At 50.9% G+C, this 21047-nt stretch overlaps 1 protein-coding gene across 1 annotated transcript in view; it reads left to right on the forward strand.

Moving 5' to 3' along the window:
* The window catches only part of Efr3b (EFR3 homolog B), a 79885-nt gene that overhangs the window by 47128 nt on the left and 11710 nt on the right, over positions 1 to 21047 (forward strand). Inside the window, exons 5-17 of the mRNA XM_050125867.1 lie at positions 8058 to 8179; positions 9069 to 9218; positions 10333 to 10467; positions 10833 to 10911; positions 11695 to 11830; positions 11965 to 12126; positions 13158 to 13269; positions 13571 to 13622; positions 15836 to 16008; positions 16349 to 16424; positions 16667 to 16828; positions 17971 to 18102; positions 20304 to 20371. Coding sequence (XP_049981824.1) covers positions 8058 to 8179; positions 9069 to 9218; positions 10333 to 10467; positions 10833 to 10911; positions 11695 to 11830; positions 11965 to 12126; positions 13158 to 13269; positions 13571 to 13622; positions 15836 to 16008; positions 16349 to 16424; positions 16667 to 16828; positions 17971 to 18102; positions 20304 to 20371 — 1559 coding nt within the window. The remainder of the gene's footprint in view (positions 1 to 8057; positions 8180 to 9068; positions 9219 to 10332; positions 10468 to 10832; positions 10912 to 11694; positions 11831 to 11964; positions 12127 to 13157; positions 13270 to 13570; positions 13623 to 15835; positions 16009 to 16348; positions 16425 to 16666; positions 16829 to 17970; positions 18103 to 20303; positions 20372 to 21047) is intronic.

Below are 21047 nucleotides of genomic sequence, written 5' to 3' on the forward strand. Positions count from 1 at the left end.
CTTTCCCCTTCCCCTTCCCTCTTTTCCCCTCCCCTCTTTTCCCCTTCCCCTCCCCATTTTCCCCCTTCCCTTCCCTTCCCTTCCCTTCCCACCCCACCCCACCCCACCAGCTGACTGACAAATTACACATACAGCAGGAAAGGGTGAAGCCCTTTGTCCTGTTGCTCCGGCAACAGCTCCATGCCCTGCTATTTTAGCTGTCTTGTTTAAGATAACTATAGTCTGGGAAAGAGCATCTGGATGGAAAATAAACTAGTCATCCTGGATCCTCGGGGGCCACAGAAGCAGGTGGCCGACAGCATTTATCTTTCTCAAAGAGAATCCTAGCCCAGGACAGGTCTTTATTATCTACAGCCTTGAAAATGTCATCTCCTCTGAATTCAACATCCCCGTGATCCAGCACCTTAGCCGGAGCCAGGAGCAGGCTGCCTGTGCCGGCTGTGTTGTGGTGATGGAGATCTACAGGTGGCAACCCTCAGGAGTTCAGCTGAACCTGTGCAGGGTGGGCTAGGATTCCTACTTGAAGGCAGCTTGTCCTGATATTGTCCTTCATCTGGATGCTCTGGTCAGCGTCTGTGCCAAGGACCCCTAGAAGAGCCTTGCTTTACATCATTTTAGATGCGTAGGGACCCAGGTGCCTGCCTTGTTCTGCCTTAGGACATTTAGCCCAGGAGTGTCAACATTGTCTCCCCAAGAATCTGAAGCTTTGTGAGAGCCGAGGAGCTGGAGGGAGAGGAAGGAGAGGCTGTGGGTCCTTCCTTCTTTCCCCAGCATCCAGTTCCTGTGTATTATATAGTCAGCGGAGCACTTTCAGCTTAGGTAAGGAGGTTTTGCTGCCCCGAGAAGAAAAGAGAAATCAGATGTAGTAGGATGGACCTGTGGTCACAGCACTCTGGGTAAGACAGGAGACAGGAGCAGAGGATGTGGAAGTCAAAACACACCAGTGGTTGTAAGAGCTGCTGTCTAGAGAGGATGGGCTTGGTGAGGAGAAGAGGGGGTGAAACAGAAAGACTGGCAGCCCCCAGGCTGCAAGAGAGGTGAGGTCCTGCCTTTACACACTCCAGCGAATTCTCTGTTGTCCTGTTCTTGGCAACTGAGCTATTCAGTGCCTTCTGTGGAAGGGGGAAGGGCTAACTCTGCTTGGAGACACTTTGTTGGTGCCAGAGTGAGCCCAGCAAGGCTCAGATTCCCTTGTCAGGCCAGGGGAGAGCTGTTTTGTGCAATGTCACTATTTGGAGTAGACGTTCTCTTTGTTACCCAAGCCCTTAATCACCCTCAGTTTTCCACACATTTGTGAGAGGCATTGTGAGGGCTGGTGATCCGCCCCAGCAAGCTTGACACCCTTTGTTATATAGAAAGAGCCGGAACTTTGATCTTGGACGGGTGGCCCTAGCAGTGTGCTCCTGGCCTTTGAATGTCATGTGGTCAGAGTTGTCAGTTTGTTGTTATGGAGACCTTCTTCATCATGGCTATGTCTTATAAAAGAAAAAGAAACAAAATTTCAAATGTATTCTTTTATGATTTCATGCATTAAATAACTAGCATTTTAATAAAAGCCATGTCCGGGGCTCGAGAGATAGCTCCATGGTTGAGAGCACTGATTGCTCTTCTAGAGGACCCACATTAGGGTCCTTATAATCTCCTACAACTCAGCACCAGGAGGTCTGATGCCCTCTGCTGGCATCCTCAGGCACCTGCATCCATGAGCTTATCCCACCCCCCCACAAACACATGCAAACGTATATATAAATAAAAATAAATCTTTTATTTTTAAAAAATGACAGGCAGGATGGGTGGCCATTCTGGCCATAGCATGCATATAAGACAAGTTCTCATTAGCTCCATTTTATAGGTGGGACAATTGAGATCAAGGAAGCTTAAGGAACTTGCCGTAGGTCACCCTACTGATAATTGATGGAGCTTGAATTTGAATGTATAGTTGGGCTGCAAACCCAACCTCAAAATACTAATAAGGGTGCCAGGTACAGTGGTACGTGTTTGTACTGCTGGCACTTAGGAGGTAGAGGAAGGAGAACCATTAATTTCAAGCCACTTAAGCTGCAAAGTAAGACCTTGTTTTTTTAAAAAGCCAAACAAATTTACACACACACACACACAAGGCTGGGCTACTGGTCAACGGTTGAGAGAGCTTGTTTGGCGAGCAGAAGGAATAGCATTTGTTCCGTAGCACTGCAAAAAGAAGAGGAGGAGGAGGGAAAGTCCACTATAACATTCTGTGGTGGTTTGTGAAAATGGCCCCCACAGGCTCACAGGAAATGGCACTATTAGGGGATGTGGCCTTGTTGGAGAAAGTGTGTCACTGGGGGCTGGGCCTTGAGGTTTCAGAAGCTCAAGCCAGGCCCAGTGTCACTTGCTTCCAGCATCATGTCTGTCAGCACGCCACCATGCTTCCCGCCATGATGATAGTGGAAGAGACCTCTGAACCTATAAGCCAACTCCAATTAAACGTTTTCCTTATTAAGACTTACCATGGTCTACCCGGAAGTGGTGGTGAACATCCTTTTGTTTTGTTTTTTGAGACAGGGTTTCTCTGTGTAGATTTGGAACTGTTCTGGAACTTGCTCTTGAAGATCAGGCTGGCCTCGAACTCACAGAGATCCACCTGCCTCTGCCTCCTGAGTGCTGGGATTAAAGTCATGCACCACCACCACTGCCCATCTATGGCAAACATCTTTAACCCAGCACCTGGAGGCAGAGGCAGGCAGATCTTCAAGTTGGAGGCCAGCCTGGTCTACAAGGCAAGTTCCAGGGCAACCAGGGCTACACAGAGAAACCCTTTCTTGAAAAAGTAAAAACAAAAATAAGCTAACAAACAAAAAAAGAGTTGCCATGGTCATGGTATCCCTTCACAGGAATAGAAACCCTAACAAAGACAAGTTCTAACTCTGCCCTAGCCTGGTTTGGGCCCTCTAGGATATGGGTATGGCCTCATGTCTATAGACCTCATGAAGCACCCCATATGAGACCTGAATGGAGACCCCTAGCATGTCCCATTTGATCCCTCATGTCAACCCCTGAAGGACTCAGGAGCAGCATGGAGTGGGCTAAGAGCTGGCCCCCCACAGGGACAGCAAAGGCCAGCACTCTCTGACCAGATCATATAAGTAACTGGATTACCATGCCTGACTCACCATACTCAGTCTCGGGGATGCTGCTCACAGAGCCTGGTGTGGAGACGGTGCCTCTGTCTTAGCTAGCCCTGATGCCAGCCTTCCTGTTAGAAAGACAGCACGTGCTCTCTGTGGGAGGTCAGGACTGGAGGACATTAGTGCCAGTCCCTGTAGCAGCTGGAGTCCTGGAAGAACGAAGACAGAATTGTGCACCACCTGAGCCTCGTGACTGGAGCCTCCTGGGCAGTCCTGGACTTGAGAGTTGAGCACTGTCTTCCAGAGATAGAGCTGTGGCAAGACCACCCATTCAACCTTTGGTCCAAAACTCCAAGTCACACCAGTTCTGTCCTTCAGAGGAGGTGGGTCAGCGACCTGTGCAGCTAACCTAAGCATGGCCATAGCTGTGGGCTAGCTCACTCTGGAGCAAAGGAGTCCCCAGCTCAGACTCCTCACAGTAGGAGGTGAAGGGGAAGGGCTCCTGGAAATGCAGGTACCTAAGCCCTATCCCTCAGTCAGCCTGGGGAGGGGAGATGGCAGAAATTGACAAGTTGTCCAGGTAGGTTTCTATGTGAATTCAGGAAACTAGAGAGATGGCTCAGTGGTCAAGGGTGCGTACTGCTATTGTTGAGGAGCCAAGTTTGATTTCCACATAGGTGGCTCACAACTGTGGGTAACTCCAGCACCAATGGGTGTCTAAAGCCTCTGGTCCGTGAGGGCATGTGTGTGTGTGTGTGTGTGTGTGTGTGTGTGTGTGTATGTGTGTGTGTGTGTAAGAGAGAAAGCATGCTCTCACTCTCTCTCCTCTCCCCCCGCCACACCATTTACAAATTCATCTTTTTAAAAATGTGTTTTTAAAAATTCAAAGGGCAAAGTGAGAATTCCCAAATTTGAGGCCCAGCGGGACCCATTCACAAGTTAGCCAACCTAAAGTAATACTCTCACTGGTAAAGGCCTCAGTTTCCTTTTCTTTGTAATGGGATAAGTATGGATTTTGCTGAGCTCGCTAGCTGATGGAAAACTCATCCGATAATGAGTGTGGGAGTCGGCTGAAATGGTGTCCCTTGGGAGGTCTCTGTCCAGATGCTCAGAACCTGTCACTTTATAAGGAAACATGGCGTCTACAGCTTTGAGTAACTCAGGGGTCTGGAGATTCTGTGCTGTATTATCTGGGCTGGGCAGGGAGTTGGAGCAGTTGTGAATGCTGTCACACAGTAACGTAGGAGAAGGCAAGGCAGGCATAGCGGTCCTCAGAAGCACAGTGTGTAAGCCCACGGACCATTTAATGTGTCTCTAAGAGCACACTGACACCAACTACTCTTGCCTATGGCCTCCCCAGCAACACCGAGCCTTTTATTTGTTTGTTTTTATTTATTTGCTTGTTGGTTTTTAAAAATTTTTTTTTCAAGACAGGATTCCTCTATGTAGCTTTGGAGCCTGTCCTGGAACTCGGTCTGTAGACGAGGCTGGCCTCGAACTCAGGCCTGCCTCTGCCTCCTGAGTGCTGGAGTTAAAGTCATGCCCCACCACCACCCAGCTTCCTCAGGACTCTTCTTGGTGCCTTTTGAATACTTGAAAGCTTGCAGCCGAGTGAGGTGTACATTAAAGCCAAAGCAAACAAGCTTTGGGATGCGTCTTCCTGAAGTTGGTTTTTCTGATCAAGTGGGAGAGGGCAATGCATAGAGGCCTGGGCACTTCGCAATGCAGCACTGTTTTCTGAGTGGCATGTGGAGAGCTGTTTTCCTGCGGGAGAGTGGAACGTATCCATGTATCTCCCCGAGAATGCCACTCCCTGTGACCGCCGAGCTGAATCCTGCAGAAGAAGCTGGGGAAGTCCCCGAGAGTAGGTGAAAACATACATTGCATTCAAGCAGTCTTGGATTTGCTTCCCCCACCCTTCTCGGCTTCCTTCCCTCTCCCAGGAAGTGGTCCGAGGAAGGCCCCTTGGGTTCTGTCCCCCTGCTGCTTCAGGCGACCTCTGCACAGGGGGCTTGGCTGTCACCACCAAACTCTTGCTCCCATCCTTCACTCCATGCCCACACCCACCCTTGGGGACTGGGTCACTAGAGAAGCACCTGACTTTCTTTCCATTTCTCAGTGCCTTCTGGGTATGAATTTTTGCTGTGTTTTGGGTTCTGTGTGTGTGTTTGAGGCAGAGTCCCATGTAGACAAGGATAGCCTCAGCTCAGTTTGTAGGGGGGACTGTCCTTGGCCTCCTGATCCCAATTTTAGATTTGCACTTCCCAAGTGCTGGGAATGCAGGTCTGGATGGCTGCACCCAGCTCCTAGTTCACACTTTTAGGGTGTTACCTTCTCTAGTCCATGCTGCCTAATCTAGGCTCTAGGCTTGAGCGTATGGAGAGGACAGAGGTTAAAGTGCATCCAAACCTACATACACCAGAGTTGATGGAGCTGAGAATAAACAAATACCATGACCGCCATGGAGTCATTTCCTGACTGTGTCAAGGTGTTTTGCATGTCCTGTCATCTCCGTGACGACCTTATATCCACTCACAGAGAAGGGTGTTGCCAGGAGTTAGGGACTAGGTTGGGTATTTCCAGATTCTTGCCATCCTATTTGAGAATAAAGTACAAAACCACACAGATTGCAAAGTAGCACAGAAAAACTTATTTAAGGCAGAGTAGTAGAATAAGTTAAAATCCATAGCAAGAGATCAGGGGCCTGGTGGGCTTCCTTTTACTGAGTTTAAGAGGAGGAATTTGGAGGTAAAGTATGGGTGTTTCTCTTCTTTGGTTGACAGGCTTGGGTTGGGTAGGCCATTGCTCACTTGTACATGTTCCTTCCCATAATATAACTGAGTTTAGTCATATGCATGCTCAATAATTCATGGGCACGAGATAGCTAAGCAGGGGATTCACCCTAGAAGTTTACTTGAAGGCACAGTTGTTTTACACCGCCACTCAAAACCAGTCTAGGCCAGCTAGGACCATTGGCCCTGGTTCCATAAACATGAGACATTGTCAGGGGGATGCTATTTTTATTATTTTATTATTTCCATTGTTTAAAGCAGGTATGGGAGCAGCTTGATACAGGTCCCGGTTGCTAGTTACATTATTTGAAGAGAGTTTGTGCATAGCCTAAGCCAAGGGAAGTCCCAAGTAGCTAAGATACTCCTTGTGCCCGCCTTAAGGGAGTAAAGGCTCAAAGTTAAATAGCTCCATGTGCTCCATGGGAAAAACAAGCATGAGATGGGCCAGGCGCTAGGCAGAGCGCCAGCTGCTCTTCTGGACTATATAGGTCAAGCCACCATTTAGAAACCAGACTCAAAGGCTGGGCATGGTGGCACACCCCTTCACCCCAGCACTTGGAAGGTTGGCCATAGCCCAGTGGATGGTCCTATACCCATGAGCAGCACAATTCAGCCCTAGTGAGGTTAAAAAAAGAAGAAGAAGACACGAAGTTGGGAGTGGGTGGGAAGCAAGAGGGTGGATCTGGGAAGAAGTGGGGGAAGGAGTTGGGGGTTAATAGGATAAAATATTGTATGATATATGAAATTCTCAAAGAAAAATTAAAACTGTAATAAATGAGGAGACTAATGGAAGCTGTTGCATCTAGGGGTTTTTATTTGGTTGGTTGGGTTTTTTGTTTTTTGTTTATTTGTTTGTTTTTTCGAGACAGGGTTTCTTTGTAGCTTTGAAGCCTGTCCTGGAACTAGCTCTTGTAGACCAGGCTGGCCTCGAACTCACAGAGATCCGCCTGCCTCTGCCTGCCTCCCAAGTGCTAGGATTAAAGGCATGTACCACCACCACCCAGCCTAAGTTAGCAACTTTTAAGTAGTTAACTAGACACAGATTAACAATTAATACCAAATACTCTGAAAGTAAATCAGTTAGATACCTCGAGAATGATAGTGTGTGTGTTTTATTTTTTTAACAACAAATATTTGAGAAGTTCTATAATTTATTGTCAGTCTAAGCATTCTTTGAGACAAGGTCTTATGTAGCCCGAGCTAGCCTCAGATTTGCTCTGTAGCCGAGGATGTCTGCAGACTTCTGACCCTACTGCCTTCACACCCCCCCTCCCCCCGTGCCAAGGTTACAGACCTGTGCCGCCACACTCAGTGACGGAGCTCAGGGCTCGTGCGTGCTAAGGAAGCACTCTGTCCACTGAGCTGTATCTCTAGCTATTAATCTAATCTTCTTTCAGAGTTGTTCGGGGCTACTAACCTAACTTAATATCGAGCAATGCGTTTCTAGCGGTTTATTTTGTATGCAATGCTTGCTTCTCTGGGGGATGTTATTGAAATGAATTCCCTCTTTAGAACTGGAAGCGTACAATGCAATACGATCCAGCAGCAGAGGATGCTGCCAGAGATTAGCGCTAAAGCTAGCCATAGGGCAGGCCCCTGTAATTCTAACAGCTAGGAGGTAAAGGTAGGGATCAAGTTCAAGGCCAATATCGGCTACGTGAGATCTTTCCCACAGGAAAGAGAGGGGATGAGAGGGAGTCTACCAACATGGCCAGCTTTTGACACCCAAAATTTCAACAGTAAAAGTGATTCCAGTTTTGAAGTCAAATGTTCGGATTTGCTCTCTTGTCTCAGAATTCAGCCAAGGAGGTGCTCCATGCATTGACCCAGCTCTCCTTCAGTCTCGGCATTGTGCCTAATTCGCTGTGCCCGTGCTTGCATCCCCCAGGGGTTTGTGCAGCTGTGTACAGGGGCAGCCATCATTCACTTTCTCCTTCCTCCTCTGTCCCCCTCAACAGAAAAGGTCACAGTTCCCAGCTTTTTGTGTACAGGAAAGCTGAGTCGCCTATGAACTCAGGTCTCCCAAGTGTGTTGTTATAGGCAGGAGTTGGTCCCCAGATGCCTGGGTCTGTGGCTTTTTCCATAATAGGTGCTTGGGGATGTCCCAAGGGGCAGAGCAACTGGCCCTCATGCAAATTCTCTTCCTCTGCCCCGACAGTTTGTGAAGTTTGCCAACATTGAAGAGGACACCCCATCTTATCATCGGAGCTATGATTTCTTTGTTTCCCGATTTAGTGAAATGTGTCATTCAAGCCATGACGACTTGGAAATCAAGACCAAGTGAGTAGAGGGAGGTGACGGGCCTACGAGGCTCCCAGCAGAACCATCAAGGGGCCTTTAAGGGCTTCAGCACTGGCCCCTTCTGGTCCAGTCTGTCTTCCTTGACTCCCCTTCTGGCCTGCTGTGGCCAGGATGGGTGGGTGTTAATCAGAATGGGGCGGCTCCTGGCAGGTGGTTCTGGAGGAAGAATCTTGGGCCAGAACATAGGGCAAAATATAAGATAATGGAGGTCTCCTGAGCTGAACTTGAGGGCCAGGAGCAAAACACATAAGTGTGCATACACACAACCCCTCTACTCACAGATGGAAGTGTGCACTTGCAGGCACAACATGCTTAGCAGCATCTGCATCCATCAATAGAGCCCAAGTCCTCACGCTGGCTTTTCCTCACTTCACCTTCTGGGTCCTCCCACCGACCCATTCTCCTGCCACACTGTATAGGACATGGCAGGACACTCTTGCCTCAGAACTTCTGCACGGTCTGTGTCGTGATGGAAGCCTTCTTCCATGGATCTCAGCTCACTGCTTCCCCTCTGCCATGGCGTTGCTCACTTTGCTCTCATCAGTAAAGCCCGCCTGACTGTCCCCACATTCCCCCCAATCCTTCTGTATTCTGCTCTGCCCCTCCCTGTGGTTTTCACCCCCCTTTTTAACAAGTTTCATAGTTCCTCTCTTATGTCGCTGACTCTGCCTCTCCCCACTGGCTTCTAAGGTACAAGAGGACAAGAGTCAAGTTGTTCATTAATGTGTCCCAGCCAGGTTAAAGCCCGTGAGGAGGAGCAGATAGAGGAGCCTTCCGAGCAGTTAGGTCCCTAGAGCTTGAACCGTGCTCCTCTCGGGGCCGTGGAGATGCTCAGGATGCAGTGATGCCTCGGTCTCTTTCCTTACAGAATCCGAATGTCGGGCATCAAAGGCCTGCAAGGGGTCGTGAGGAAGACGGTGAATGATGAGCTGCAGGCCAACATCTGGGACCCACAGCACATGGACAAGATCGTCCCATCGCTCCTCTTCAATCTGCAGCACGTAGAAGAGGCAGAGAGGTGAGTGGGGCTGGGGTTCCCGACTCTGAGCACCACCGTCACCCAGGCTCCTGGAGCTAGCTTGGGCTGGAAGGTAGAAGCCAGCTAGGAGGGCAGGAATCTTGGCTTTGTGACTTGTTCTGCAATGAGCACAAGGCTGGTTCCTCCTTGCATTTGGGTCTGGCTTCTGTCGGCCTCTGATCTCCTTCTGTTCTCAAATAAGGACGCAGGAGCAGCAATGGGTCTGTGCTGCCTGGGTATGCGTGTAAGCTGGTCAGGACACAAGCGGACAAGGGACAGATTACCCTCGTGCCCCTCCGGAAGCAGCAAGCTAAGGAAGCATAAATGCCTTTCAAGGTTCTAAAAGCTAAAGACTTTCCCTGGGACCTTACTGTCTACCTTCCCGATGCTGTTGCAAACCTTAAAACATGACTGCTTGATCAGCCGTGGTCACTTAAGAGTTGCAGATACTGGAACTTAATCTCAGAGCCCCCAAACATCAGACTCATCCCGTCCAGTGACCCTTACTTTCCCCTGTAGAATGGGATGGAGAGGAAAGTTCCCTCTACTGTCCCCCCACCTTGTCTTTGTGCTCAGATGCTCAGTAAAAAAAGCTCTCCTTTCGGGTCTGGGATGTTAAACTAGCAGGGGGAAAGTGTGCCCCCTAGTGGTTGTTTCTGATGTAACAGCTCGCCAATCTGGGGTTGTAGTCTCATAGATGGGGAATTCTGTTCTGAGAAGGTACACTCTGATTTGCATGTCATTAGGCCACACCCTAGCCAATCACCCTTCGCTTCCCTTTGTTTCCTTCTTTCCGCCTGTCTACTCCACTTTCCTCTTCGGTTCCTATCTCCCCTCCGCCAACTCTTAGGTATATATTGACCCTTGTGGTCTACAGGCCTCCAACAGAGGGAATCCAGCCCCCTCTGAAGTGGTCCCATGAAAACAACTCTATAGTCTCCCCCAACGTTCTACTCCCACCTTCCTTACCCCGTTTAATTGCTGACAGCCATGACTATGACCTGGTGTAGCTTATCTCAAATTCCTGCTTGTCCTGAAGAGAAACCCAAAGGTATACAGTCCTGGCTCCCCACTTTGCACCCCATCCTTTATCCACATGGCTCTGTCTCCACAGCCGGTCTCCCTCGCCCCTCCAAGCACCGGAGAAGGAAAAGGAGAACCCAGCAGAGCTGGCTGAGAGGTGCCTGCGGGAGCTGCTGGGCCGGGCAGCCTTTGGCAACATCAAAAACGCCATCAAGCCTGTTCTTATGTGAGTTGACTGTTCCAGGTCCCCTGCCCATATCTCTTTGCCAACTGCCCCTGGTCCCCACTGCCCCTGTGAGAGGAAAGGAGATGGGACAGCTGTCATGCTGTGTGAGGTGTCTGCAGACCCTGCATCACACAGCAAGGCTACCACACAGTGGCCACCTGCTGTTTGTGGTGAGCAATAGAGGGGTCCCCAAAACTGAACGAAAGGACCAGCTCCATCCCTTGTGTCAAGCTATACTGTAAGCCCTTCCTTGACTGAGAACTGCAAGGGGCTCTCAGAAAGTGCCCCTGGCCCTCCAAGCTCTCTACTCCCAGGGTCATTCTGAGTTTCCTAGTCACCCCCACCCCTTGTGTTCTCCCTCGCAGCCACCTGGATAACCATTCTCTTTGGGAACCCAAGGTGTTCGCCACTCGTTGCTTCAAAATCATCATGTACTCGATCCAGGTGCGGTAGCTTCCCTGCTCCAGCTTGCACCCCTTCCCCTCCCCAGTCACCGTCCCCCACTGCCCCTGGGGTACTACTCCCAGGTGGGGGACAGTATACAAAGTAGGAAGCCACGCGTTCTCTGACTCCCCCCTCCCCCCCCCGCAATAAAAAAAAACCCTAGCTGCCACTGATCCTGCTGTGTCACCTGACTGTGAAGGAAGGCCGGTTTAATGTTTAGTACGTCCTAGGCAAACATTTTTTATGAAATACAATGAAAATGAATTCCTAGAGAAAAATTACATTTCACAAAAAAACAAGCAGCCTGCACCCCCTGGTTCTCTGAGCGTTCCCGACTTCTACAGCCTTGCCTTCCTTCTGGCCCGCCCTCATCTCGGCAGCGGTGTTATCTATCAGACAGATCTTGAATTGGCACTGGGCCCCCAGCCACACTGTGCAACCCGGAGCTGAACCATGTGGCTTCTCATGGTCCTTGCCAGTAAGACCTGGGGACTGGGAGAAATGAAAGACAATATTTTGAAATGGGTTTCTGGTCCCCTTTGAAGTAAAAGGAACCAGGAAAAAAATGTGCAAACGCAGATTCCCTGGGATTTGGCTCCGCGTTTGTAGGCCGGGATGGGGGTTGGGGAGTGCTGTAAGAGTGAGCGGTCTGGGTGCCACCTGCAACGTCCACTGGCTGTGGGATGTCATTTTGGTTCACCCTCCGCCTCAGGGTCCTCGCAGAGGGCTGCCGGGCCTTTGGGGTGGTTGTTTGGGGAACCATCACGTCTTCCTCCCCCACAGCCGCAGCACTCCCACCTGGTTATCCAGCAGCTCCTGAGCCACCTAGACGCCAACAGCCGCAGCGCGGCGACTGTGCGCGCAGGCATCGTGGAGGTCCTATCGGAAGCTGCGGTTATCGCCGCCACCGGCTCTGTCGGTAAGGGGGTCCAGAGCAAACGGCCAGGGGCAGGAGAGAGGGGCAGGACCGACTAGCTGAGTGGGCTTTAGGTATAAGGGAGAGCAGGAGGGATGCCTGTCCTGACTTGCGGGTCCCTCCCTCTTGGCGCCCAGGGCCCACGGTGCTGGAGATGTTCAACACCCTGCTGCGGCAGCTGCGGCTCAGCATCGACTACGCGCTCACCGGGAGCTACGACGGCGCTATCAGCCTGGGCACCAAGATCATCAAGGAGCATGAGGAGCGCATGTTCCAGGAGGCGGTCATCAAGACCATAGGTGGGGAGGGTTGGGGAGGGCTGGGAGGGACCACTGAGCCTTGGGGGCGGGCTCAGAAGTGGGACGGGCAAAGATCTGGAGGCGGGGCTAAGGGAGAAGTGCCTATGAACCAAGGCTTAGCTTGGGGCCGAGGAGATGGTGGGTGAGGCTTGGAAAGGGGCCGAACTCTGGGGGGAGGGACGGACCCTGTGACGTTCGGAGAAGGGCGGGGCTCTGGGAAAGGACCTAAGGTGGGAGGGGTCTGGTGAGGCTGGGAGCCGAATGAGGCTCTGGGGAGAGGTTGCCAGGGCCCTAGGGCATTGGCCTTTGGGACAGGACTATGCTGAGAGGAGGTACCCTGACCAAGTTTTCAGAGGGAAGAGTTCTAGGGGGAGGAGCCAGGGCACCAAGTTTCCACTTTAGCATCTGCTATATGATCAGTTAGCGCTATCGTGTTATTTAGGAACATCGTGGGAAAGGGGGGCAGCAGCCCAGCAGCCTATGATACACGTGTCTGGCTGGTCCCTCCGCCAGGCCTTCCTGCTAAGGAAGACTATTCCTGTGTCCCGGTCCTCATTAGTCATGCCTAGTGTTTCCCCACGGTGGGGCCACTGGACGGGAGGTGGAGATTAAGGAAGAAAAGAAGGAATGAAGAAAGCTGTGGAGGCTATTTGTACCCCGGATGTGGAGAAATATGAAACTCTAATTCCCATGGACTCCACTCTCAGAGGTCTCTCTGTACCTAGGCTACGAACTCATTGGTACCGGGAGTTGGGAAACGAGCGATGAAACCGTAGGGCTGCCCTACGCCCCAGGCCCTATCCCCCAGTAAAGGAGCCCTGACAGTGGCCACAACCTCAGTAACAAGGGAAGAACAAGTGGCTTCTAGAAGAACCCTCCAGAATCCTCCACGATCCCTTCCCCCCAGAAGAAATGTCTCAGCTGTCTGCCTGAGCACTGCCCCTGGGCATCAGTGAGCCTCACTCTCTGCCCACTCAACTAATACGTGCTGAGCCTGGGGGACCTCTAAATCTCTGTTCTCGTCCTAACAGGCTCTTTTGCCAGCACGCTGCCCACCTATCAGCGCTCGGAGGTGATCCTCTTCATCATGAGCAAAGTCCCCATACCCTCCCTGCACCACCCAGTGGAGACCGGAAGGACAGGGTTAGTCCACTCCCTTCTGGTTCCTGGTTATCCACTCTGACTTCTGTGGATCTTCTCTTGACTCAAAGACCCCTTCAGCAGTGGGGTGGGGGTGGGGGGGTGTGGTAGATCCCATGGCAATTTTTCAGGTTCCCTCCTCACTTTAGGGAAATCATGTGTCCCCAGTCTGGCTTCCTGGGTAACCTAACAAGATAAGCCCCTGGAGAGAAAATTCATCCGTAGGAGAACTAATGAGGAAAGTGGGGACGGGGGAGCATCCTATTGCAGTCCTGCTGAGAGTGCACGTGTCTCTCCTCCACAGGGAGAATAGAAACCGACTGACCCAGATCATGCTGCTGAAGTCTCTCCTTCAGGTGAGCGCCCCCTACAGGGAACCAAGACGGGGCAGTAATGTGTGTTACAAACTGCACAGATATGCGAGGCTGTTAAAGGTATAAGGGAGGTTACGAAACCCAGCCTGAGCTCCACTGATTTGTTCAGAGCGGGGTGGAAATGTAATGCTTTGTTATTGTTGTTTGAGACAGAGTTTCTCCGTGTAGCCATGGCTGTCACTCTGTAGACCAGGCTGGCCTCAAACTCACAGCTATCGTCCTGCCTCTGCCTCCTGAGTGCTGGGATTACGGGCATGCCCCACCACACCCAGCTTAATGCCTTTTTTAAATGGTGATTTTATGTGCTACTGGTAGCTCTGTGGCTATAGCTAGCCTTGTGGGTCTTGACGTAATTCCTCCCCCTCTGACCACCCAGTGCCCTTCCCTAGGTCCTGTCCCTCTGGCTCCCCCATTTCACCATTGACGTCTCTCTCGCCTTCCCCCCACCACCTTCTCCTTCCCCTGTGTCTTCTGTGTGTCTCTGCACCTTAGCTTCGATTGCTGGAGTCTAAGTTCTGTTACTCACAAACACCATTCCTATGGCCAACTGGTTAAAATATGTAGGTTCCCCAGGGAGTGTGAGTAGTCAGCCACAATGAGATTCTAAAATCTATGTTTGTGTATGTATGTATATGAACACAAATATGTATTTGTATGATCTATTTAGGGCCTTCCTCTGTGGCCCTGGCTGGCCTTGGACTTTACATAGCCTATGCTGACTTCATATTCAAGATCCTCCTGCCTCAACCCACTAAGTGCTGGGATTACAGGCATACGTGCACTGCCATTCCCAGCTCTGAAATTTGGTTTTGCAACAAGCTTCCTGCCCTAGCCTAAACTTCGGACATCTTACAACCAGGTTATTCTCCTCAATGTTTCTATGTCCACCCTCAACCATCATAAACACCAGGAGAATTTTCTGGAAATACCATTTCCAGTTTTGCTCCTTATTTCAGAGGAGATCTCAATTTCTAATGTGAACATCTAAATTTCAGGCTCTTCAGAGCAAAGTTCCCAGGGTTCCTCCTGTCTCTAGACCAGCAGTTCTCAACCTGTCAGTTGTGACCCCTGTGGGGGTTGAAGGACCCTTTCACGGAGGTCGCCTAAGACCATTGGAAAACACAGATATTTACATTATGATTCATAACAGTAGTAAAATCACAGCTATGAAGTAGCAATAAAATAATTTTGTGGTTGGGGTCATCACGGCATGAGGAACTGTATTAAAGGGTCACAGCATTAAGAAGGTCAAGAGCCATTGCTCCACAGTTCATTGTACCAACCAGCTCCAATATCTGTTCCCAACACACCAGTCTGTCCAGACCCCCTCACTCCATGCAAGCTTCTCTTTCCTCGTCTCCTACCCTCTTCCTTCTATGTGTTTGTTTGGCCACTTTGCTTTGGTAGTACTGGGGACTGCCCCTCTACTGAGTATACCTCTGGCCCCACGCAGCGTCCTCTCACGAAGTTCTTTTGTTCTTCTTCTTCCCATATCTAGTTTTCTTTTCTCCCCTTGGTCTTTGTAATTCTGCAGTTTTGCCTAGTTGGCCCTTGTTAATTTGTGCCCGGTGTCTTATGTGACAGTCTGGGGAACACTCATGTGCCCCTTCAGAGAACATTTAACGCTCTGGGCTGGGCCAGCTCTATGGAAACCTTCCGAATCATCAGGGGTACCGTTCTGCAATATGGACTTAATAGAAAATGCCCTTTGCTGCTGCTGAGCATTTGGCATCCTGTGTGACGTGGCTACCTGTCTGTGCTGACCGATTTGAGTCGGAAGGCCCCATTGTCCCAGTGCTGTGCTGACTCTCAGGCATGTGAGTGGACCCTGCCACCCAGCTGTGAGTTCCTCTGCCCTCTGAGTTCTTGTGATTCCTGATCTCAAGAAAGCATTGTAACAGAACAACTGGACGTTCACCAGTTGTTCCCTGGCCAGCTAGGACTTGCAGATACCCTGACTCTCGCCCTTCTCTGGTGCTAATCCTTACTCATTTTTAGCTCTTACTGCTCCTGCATACTGTTCTCATACACCTATATGTCAGCTGAGCTGCACTGAGTAGATTTTCCAGGTGGGTATTCAGGGGGGCTTTATACAGAAGGTAGACACTACATCAAATCCTGGCCACTGCTCCATCTCATGTCCTCACAGGGAGTGACGGTGTTCTTAAGCACCCCTGTCCCGGGCTTCCTCACAGGTCTCCACAGGATTCCAGTGCAGCAACATGATGTCAGCTCTGCCTAGCAACTTCCTTGACCGCCTGCTCTCCTCCGCCCTCATGGAGGATGCAGAAATCCGCCTCTTCGTTCTAGAGATTCTCATCAGTTTCATTGATCGCCATGGCAACCGCCACAAATTCTCTACCATCAGGTGAGCTCAAGATCCCTCCTCCAGTAGATGTGTGATAGGGGAGCCCCCATTGCGACTGTCTTCTTGGCCAGCGACTTCACACCCAGGTGGGAGGGCAGTTTGGGACAGTGAGACCCACTAGAGCCCGACCCTGGCTTTAGTCAAGGACAGCGGGAGCCAGAACATGGTCCTGCCTGGGCTGGGGGCTGGAGAGAGTGTACATCAGCATAAAGTTCAAGAGAAAGAAACAGGAATGTGGGGAAATGGAGACTGGGTTAAGAGCCAGGGAATAAAGCTTGGTGACATCAGGTGGACTCAGGTTGGTCTCGGAGGGCTAAGAGGCTCCTCTGTCCCTTCATAGCACCCTCAGTGACATCTCGGTCCTGAAGCTGAAAGTGGACAAGTGCTCCCGGCAGGACACTGTCTTCATGAAGAAGGTGAGTATGCCCAGAAGACACAGCGAGCCCATGGAGGTCAGGAGTACTAGTCCCGGTCCTCCAGCATCTAAGCCACTGTGTGACCACTGGTCCCAGAGCCCGCCTCCTCCCTCTTCACTGGGTCAGAGTCGTCCGTTGCTGAGGACGGAGGAGGGGTCTGCACACAGCTATCACCTCCCAATCATCCACCCGGACCCACCCCACTGACCACGGCTGTCCTCTGCCCCTGCCCCTGCCCCCAGCACTCCCAGCAGCTATACAGGCACATCTACCTAAGCTGTAAGGAGGAGACGAACATCCAGAAGCACTATGAGGCGCTCTACGGCCTGCTGGCACTCATCAGCATTGAGCTGGCCAACGAGGAGGTGATGGTGGACCTCATCCGGCTGGTACTGGCTGTTCAGGTAGGGCCAGATGTGGGGAGGACCAGATAAAGATCATGGGGAGGGGCCTGTCTAGCCAGGTACAGATAGGGATACTCTGTTGTGGTGGTTGTTTTGGTATCTGGGGACATTGTACTCTGGTTGGTCACTACTCCATGATAACCCAAACCGTGGTCTAGACTGGGAAGCCCCAGAAATGAATTAATTTGTGGCTCTTGTTCACCATTAAGGTAAAGAGAATACAAGGCCACCCAGAATGACCCCTGAACCCCTAGCATTTCAAGTCTCTCATGGGGTCTGAGTGCTACCCCAAAAATTCCCAAAGGTGGCGTTCAAAAGCCCCAAGTGATCCAGAAGCAAATGTGATCACCTAAAAATCCTCTTCCTCTCAGATCTGCTTGTTCAGAGAGGCTCATTACCCAAACTGCAAAGCCAGTGTCCCAAACCCGGGACCTGTGTCTTTAAGAAGCTTCCGTTGTGATTCACAGGCAGCCAGGGTGGTACTAGGTAGGACCTGAGACTCTGAAGGTCTGCCCGGGTAGTAGTGCACTGCCATGGAAGTTGAGGTGGGTCCTTCAGACCTCAAAGGCTGCAGTCTCGGGTCCTGAAGCCAAGCAGGCATCACATTCTTGAACTTAGTGACAGGTGTCTTAGGTCAGCTTTGTGACCATGCTAGATCCTGAAGGCCAACTAGATATTATAATTTTCTTTGTTTACCCTAAGGGGTGCAATTTGGGACATCTCTGAGCCCCAGCCTCCCAGTGATTCCCACGGCTTTTAGCATATGGACCCAGTTCAACGACTCGATGCAATCGGCTAAGTTTCAGCTTTGCTGAAGGAGATGGCGGCTGTATGGTGGGCTTAATGCTAATGAGGAGGTTTGGACAGTGGCAGTCACTACAGCTGGAGCCACAGAGTGGCGAGATGAGGCTCTTGCTTCTGCCTAGTAGGGATTGATGAGTCTCCAGTCCATGGATTATCCTAGGGGCCATTCTCTCAAGCTTTTTAAGGATGACTTCTCCCTCCCAGAAGGCTATGGGACAAAGATTAAGTCTAGAAAGATGACCCATCTCTAATAAAATTGGGGAGAGGGCAGGTGGGAGGGCGTAGATTTTAGTATGACTTGTCAGGGAAAAACTCCGAAAGCCTGTCTGTTACCACAGGACGTGGCCCAAGTCAATGAAGAGAATCTGCCTGCCTATAACCGCTGTGCGCTCTACGCTCTGGGTGCAGCCTACCTGAACCTCATCAGTCAGCTCACAACGGTGCCTGCCTTCTGCCAGCACATCCACGAGGTTGGTGTCCTTGTGATCCCGAGAACTCAGTGAGCCCCGGCGCATTAGACTTAGGCTTTGGAGGAGGTATTGAAGTAAAGCTCCTCTGTCCTCAGCCTCCTGAGTAAAGGGGTCCCTTATACCTGCTCCCTACCCACTGTCCTAAGGTAGCATATGACACACACTCCTCCAACCACGTGAACGGAAGCAACTTAATAAGAGGTTGCGTAGCATACATAAATTCCTGGGTTCAATTCCCAGACCACATAAATCTGGGTATAGTGGCATAAGCTTATAATCCCAGCACTCAAGTCTCAGTGGTAGGGAAACCTTGGCATAGCAAGTCTAAGGCCAGACTGGGCCACATGGGACCCCCCTCCCCACCAACAAAAAGTTTTAGGAATCTGAGTATGGTGATATAGACCTGCAATCCAGCCATCTAGGAGGCTGATAGTAAGGCCAGTCTGGGCAACACCGAAACTCTTAGGTGAAAGCCCTTGCCGTGCAAGCCTCATGGACCTGAGTTCAATCCTGCAGCTCATGAGAAATCCGAATGCAGCGGTACACACCTAAATCCCAGCACTCCTGTGGCAAAATGGGAGTCAGAGACAAAAATGAGACAGAAGCTTGTGATCCAGCTAAAGTGGCAAAAGCAGGAGAGACCCGGGGCCAACAAGGTGGCAGACAGGAGCCAACTCCCCAAACCTCCACACATAACTATGGTGTGTGCATGCCCCTGACACACACGGACACGGACATACACATGGACACATGCACCAAGTAATTTAAACAGAAAAGAACTCTGTCTCAAAACAAAAAGACAAGATTTTTGTCATGAACCCTTCAGTACCACAAAAGCAAAAGTAGGACTGTGAACCCCAGCCATGCCAGTTGAATGCTTGTGAAAATTTCTCACACTTGCTTATCAAGATCGTATCCTTTTCCTTTGCTGAAATATTTTAAAACAAACTCCAGCTCCCTCTGCATGAGTGTAACCCATATATCAGTATGAGTAGTGGAAGACAATGAGCAGTGGCCTCTCCCTCCAGTGCCACCATGTTGTTGCCTACCTAATTAAATTTTCAATCTCCCCACTTTGGCATTCTCTAGTAGCCAATCTCGTCAATCAACCCCAGTTGTTGCATAAAGGCTTTTTTTTTTAAAACCTTCTGAAGGTGGTTGAAGAGATGGCTCAGCGATTAAGAACACTGACTGTTCTTGCACAGGACCTGGGGTCCATTCCCAGCACTCACATGGTAGCTTACAACTGTCTATATCTCCAGTTTCAGGGGATCTGACACCCTCTTCTGGCCTTCACAGATACCAGGCGTATGAACATAGTTCATATACATGCATACAGGCAAAACAGTCACATACATAAGGATTTCTTCCTGACTTAAAATTTTAAGTATTTTAGGTGGACTCGTGATGTGTAGGATTAACTGTAAAATTCCAGGTCTCTGCTGGCCTAAGCTGGCTTGGGGGGACATGAGGGTAGACGCTGTGCCATTGTACTAGAGACTTCCCAAGTGTGGTGGACTTTGACAGGCTTGGGGCTGATAAGGGCGGTCGTTCGAGAAGTCCTCTTCACTGGAAACAGTGGCTGTTGGCAAGTCACACGCTCACACCCGCACGCCAGCCATCTCTGGCTTCTCGCCACTTCAGTAACTCTCACAGCTCCTCCAGAAACACTTGCAAAGGCTACTGAGGAGATCGCAAGCCGCCACCGTCTATCAGCTGCTTTTCCCTCAGCCAGTCTCAGCACGTGGTGCCACCTGCACCCCCCTTTCTCTCACGGACTAAGAAAGAAAGCCCAGCCTCTTAGGAATGAAGTCCTCTGCACCTGGAGGACACTTGACACATGTGCGTCATCAGTGGCGACAGCTTGAGCAGCGACTCATCTCCCCGGGCAGCTCTGACGGCGACTGGGGATCTGAATTCTCCCTGGAGAAGCTCTGTGTTTGCATCTCCAAGGCGGCTGCGGGTGGGGGTGAGGGGAGCGGGAGGGTACTGACGTGAGGCTGCAGCTTTCCCTAACTCCTGCTCTGAGCCACCCAGCCCTGCTGGATCCAGCTCTCCCTCTCTCCCGTTCTGAGCCTCCCGACCCTGCTCTGAGCCTCCCGGCCCTGCCCCTCCCGGACCCAGCGCTCCCTTGCTCCCGCTCTGAGCCGCCCGGCCCTGCTGGATCCAGCTCTCATCATTTGTTTCCTTCCGAACTCCAGGTGATAGAGACCAGGAAAAAAGAAGCACCATACATGCTTCCCGAAGACGTGTTTGTGGAAAGGCCCAGGTAAGGACAGTACCGGGGATGCGGTCAAACACGTGAGAGTGGGCAGTATGAGGCCAAGCAAGGACAAACATCGGGGGACTTTGACCCTGGGCAGAGTTTGGCTCCCAGCACGTTACCATACCCCTTTCACAGCTGCCATACCATCAGGCCTCAGGCGGGCCGTGGTGGACAGGGAGTGCTGTACTGCATAGGTGATGTAGACTCCAGGAGCTTTTTAAACCCAGGGAGGGTGCATCCTAGAGGAGTCGCCCTTGACAGGACCCTGCCTTCAGAAAGTGCTATGGACCAGTGTCGCTTCAGCATGAACTCAGGGGAAAGCTATTCTGAAGCAAGGTGCCCAGCAGCAGGACTTCACCTTCTAAACCATGGCCTCTCATTCACCAACTGGAATTTTTTTTTTTTTTAAAAAAAAAGGTCAGATGTGGTAGCATGTGCTGGGGTGGAGACATGCAGGTCTGTGAGCTCACTGGCTGGCCAGCCTAGCTTACTTGGTGAACTCAAGGCCAGTGAGACCAGTGAGAGACTGTCTCAAAGCAAATGTAGATGTTGCCTAAGGAACAACACCCAACAATGACCTCTGGTCTCCTCCACACATCTGCGCACACACATATGCATGCACACCTGCGCACACATATACATACCCAAAATTAAGCACAGAAAAGTGTGCTAGGGAAAG

This window comes from Alexandromys fortis, unplaced genomic scaffold (assembly GCF_014885135.2).
Source record: "Alexandromys fortis isolate MF-2015 unplaced genomic scaffold, M_Fortis_MF-2015_v1.1 scaffold_252, whole genome shotgun sequence".
Taxonomy (NCBI): domain Eukaryota; kingdom Metazoa; phylum Chordata; class Mammalia; order Rodentia; family Cricetidae; genus Alexandromys; species Alexandromys fortis.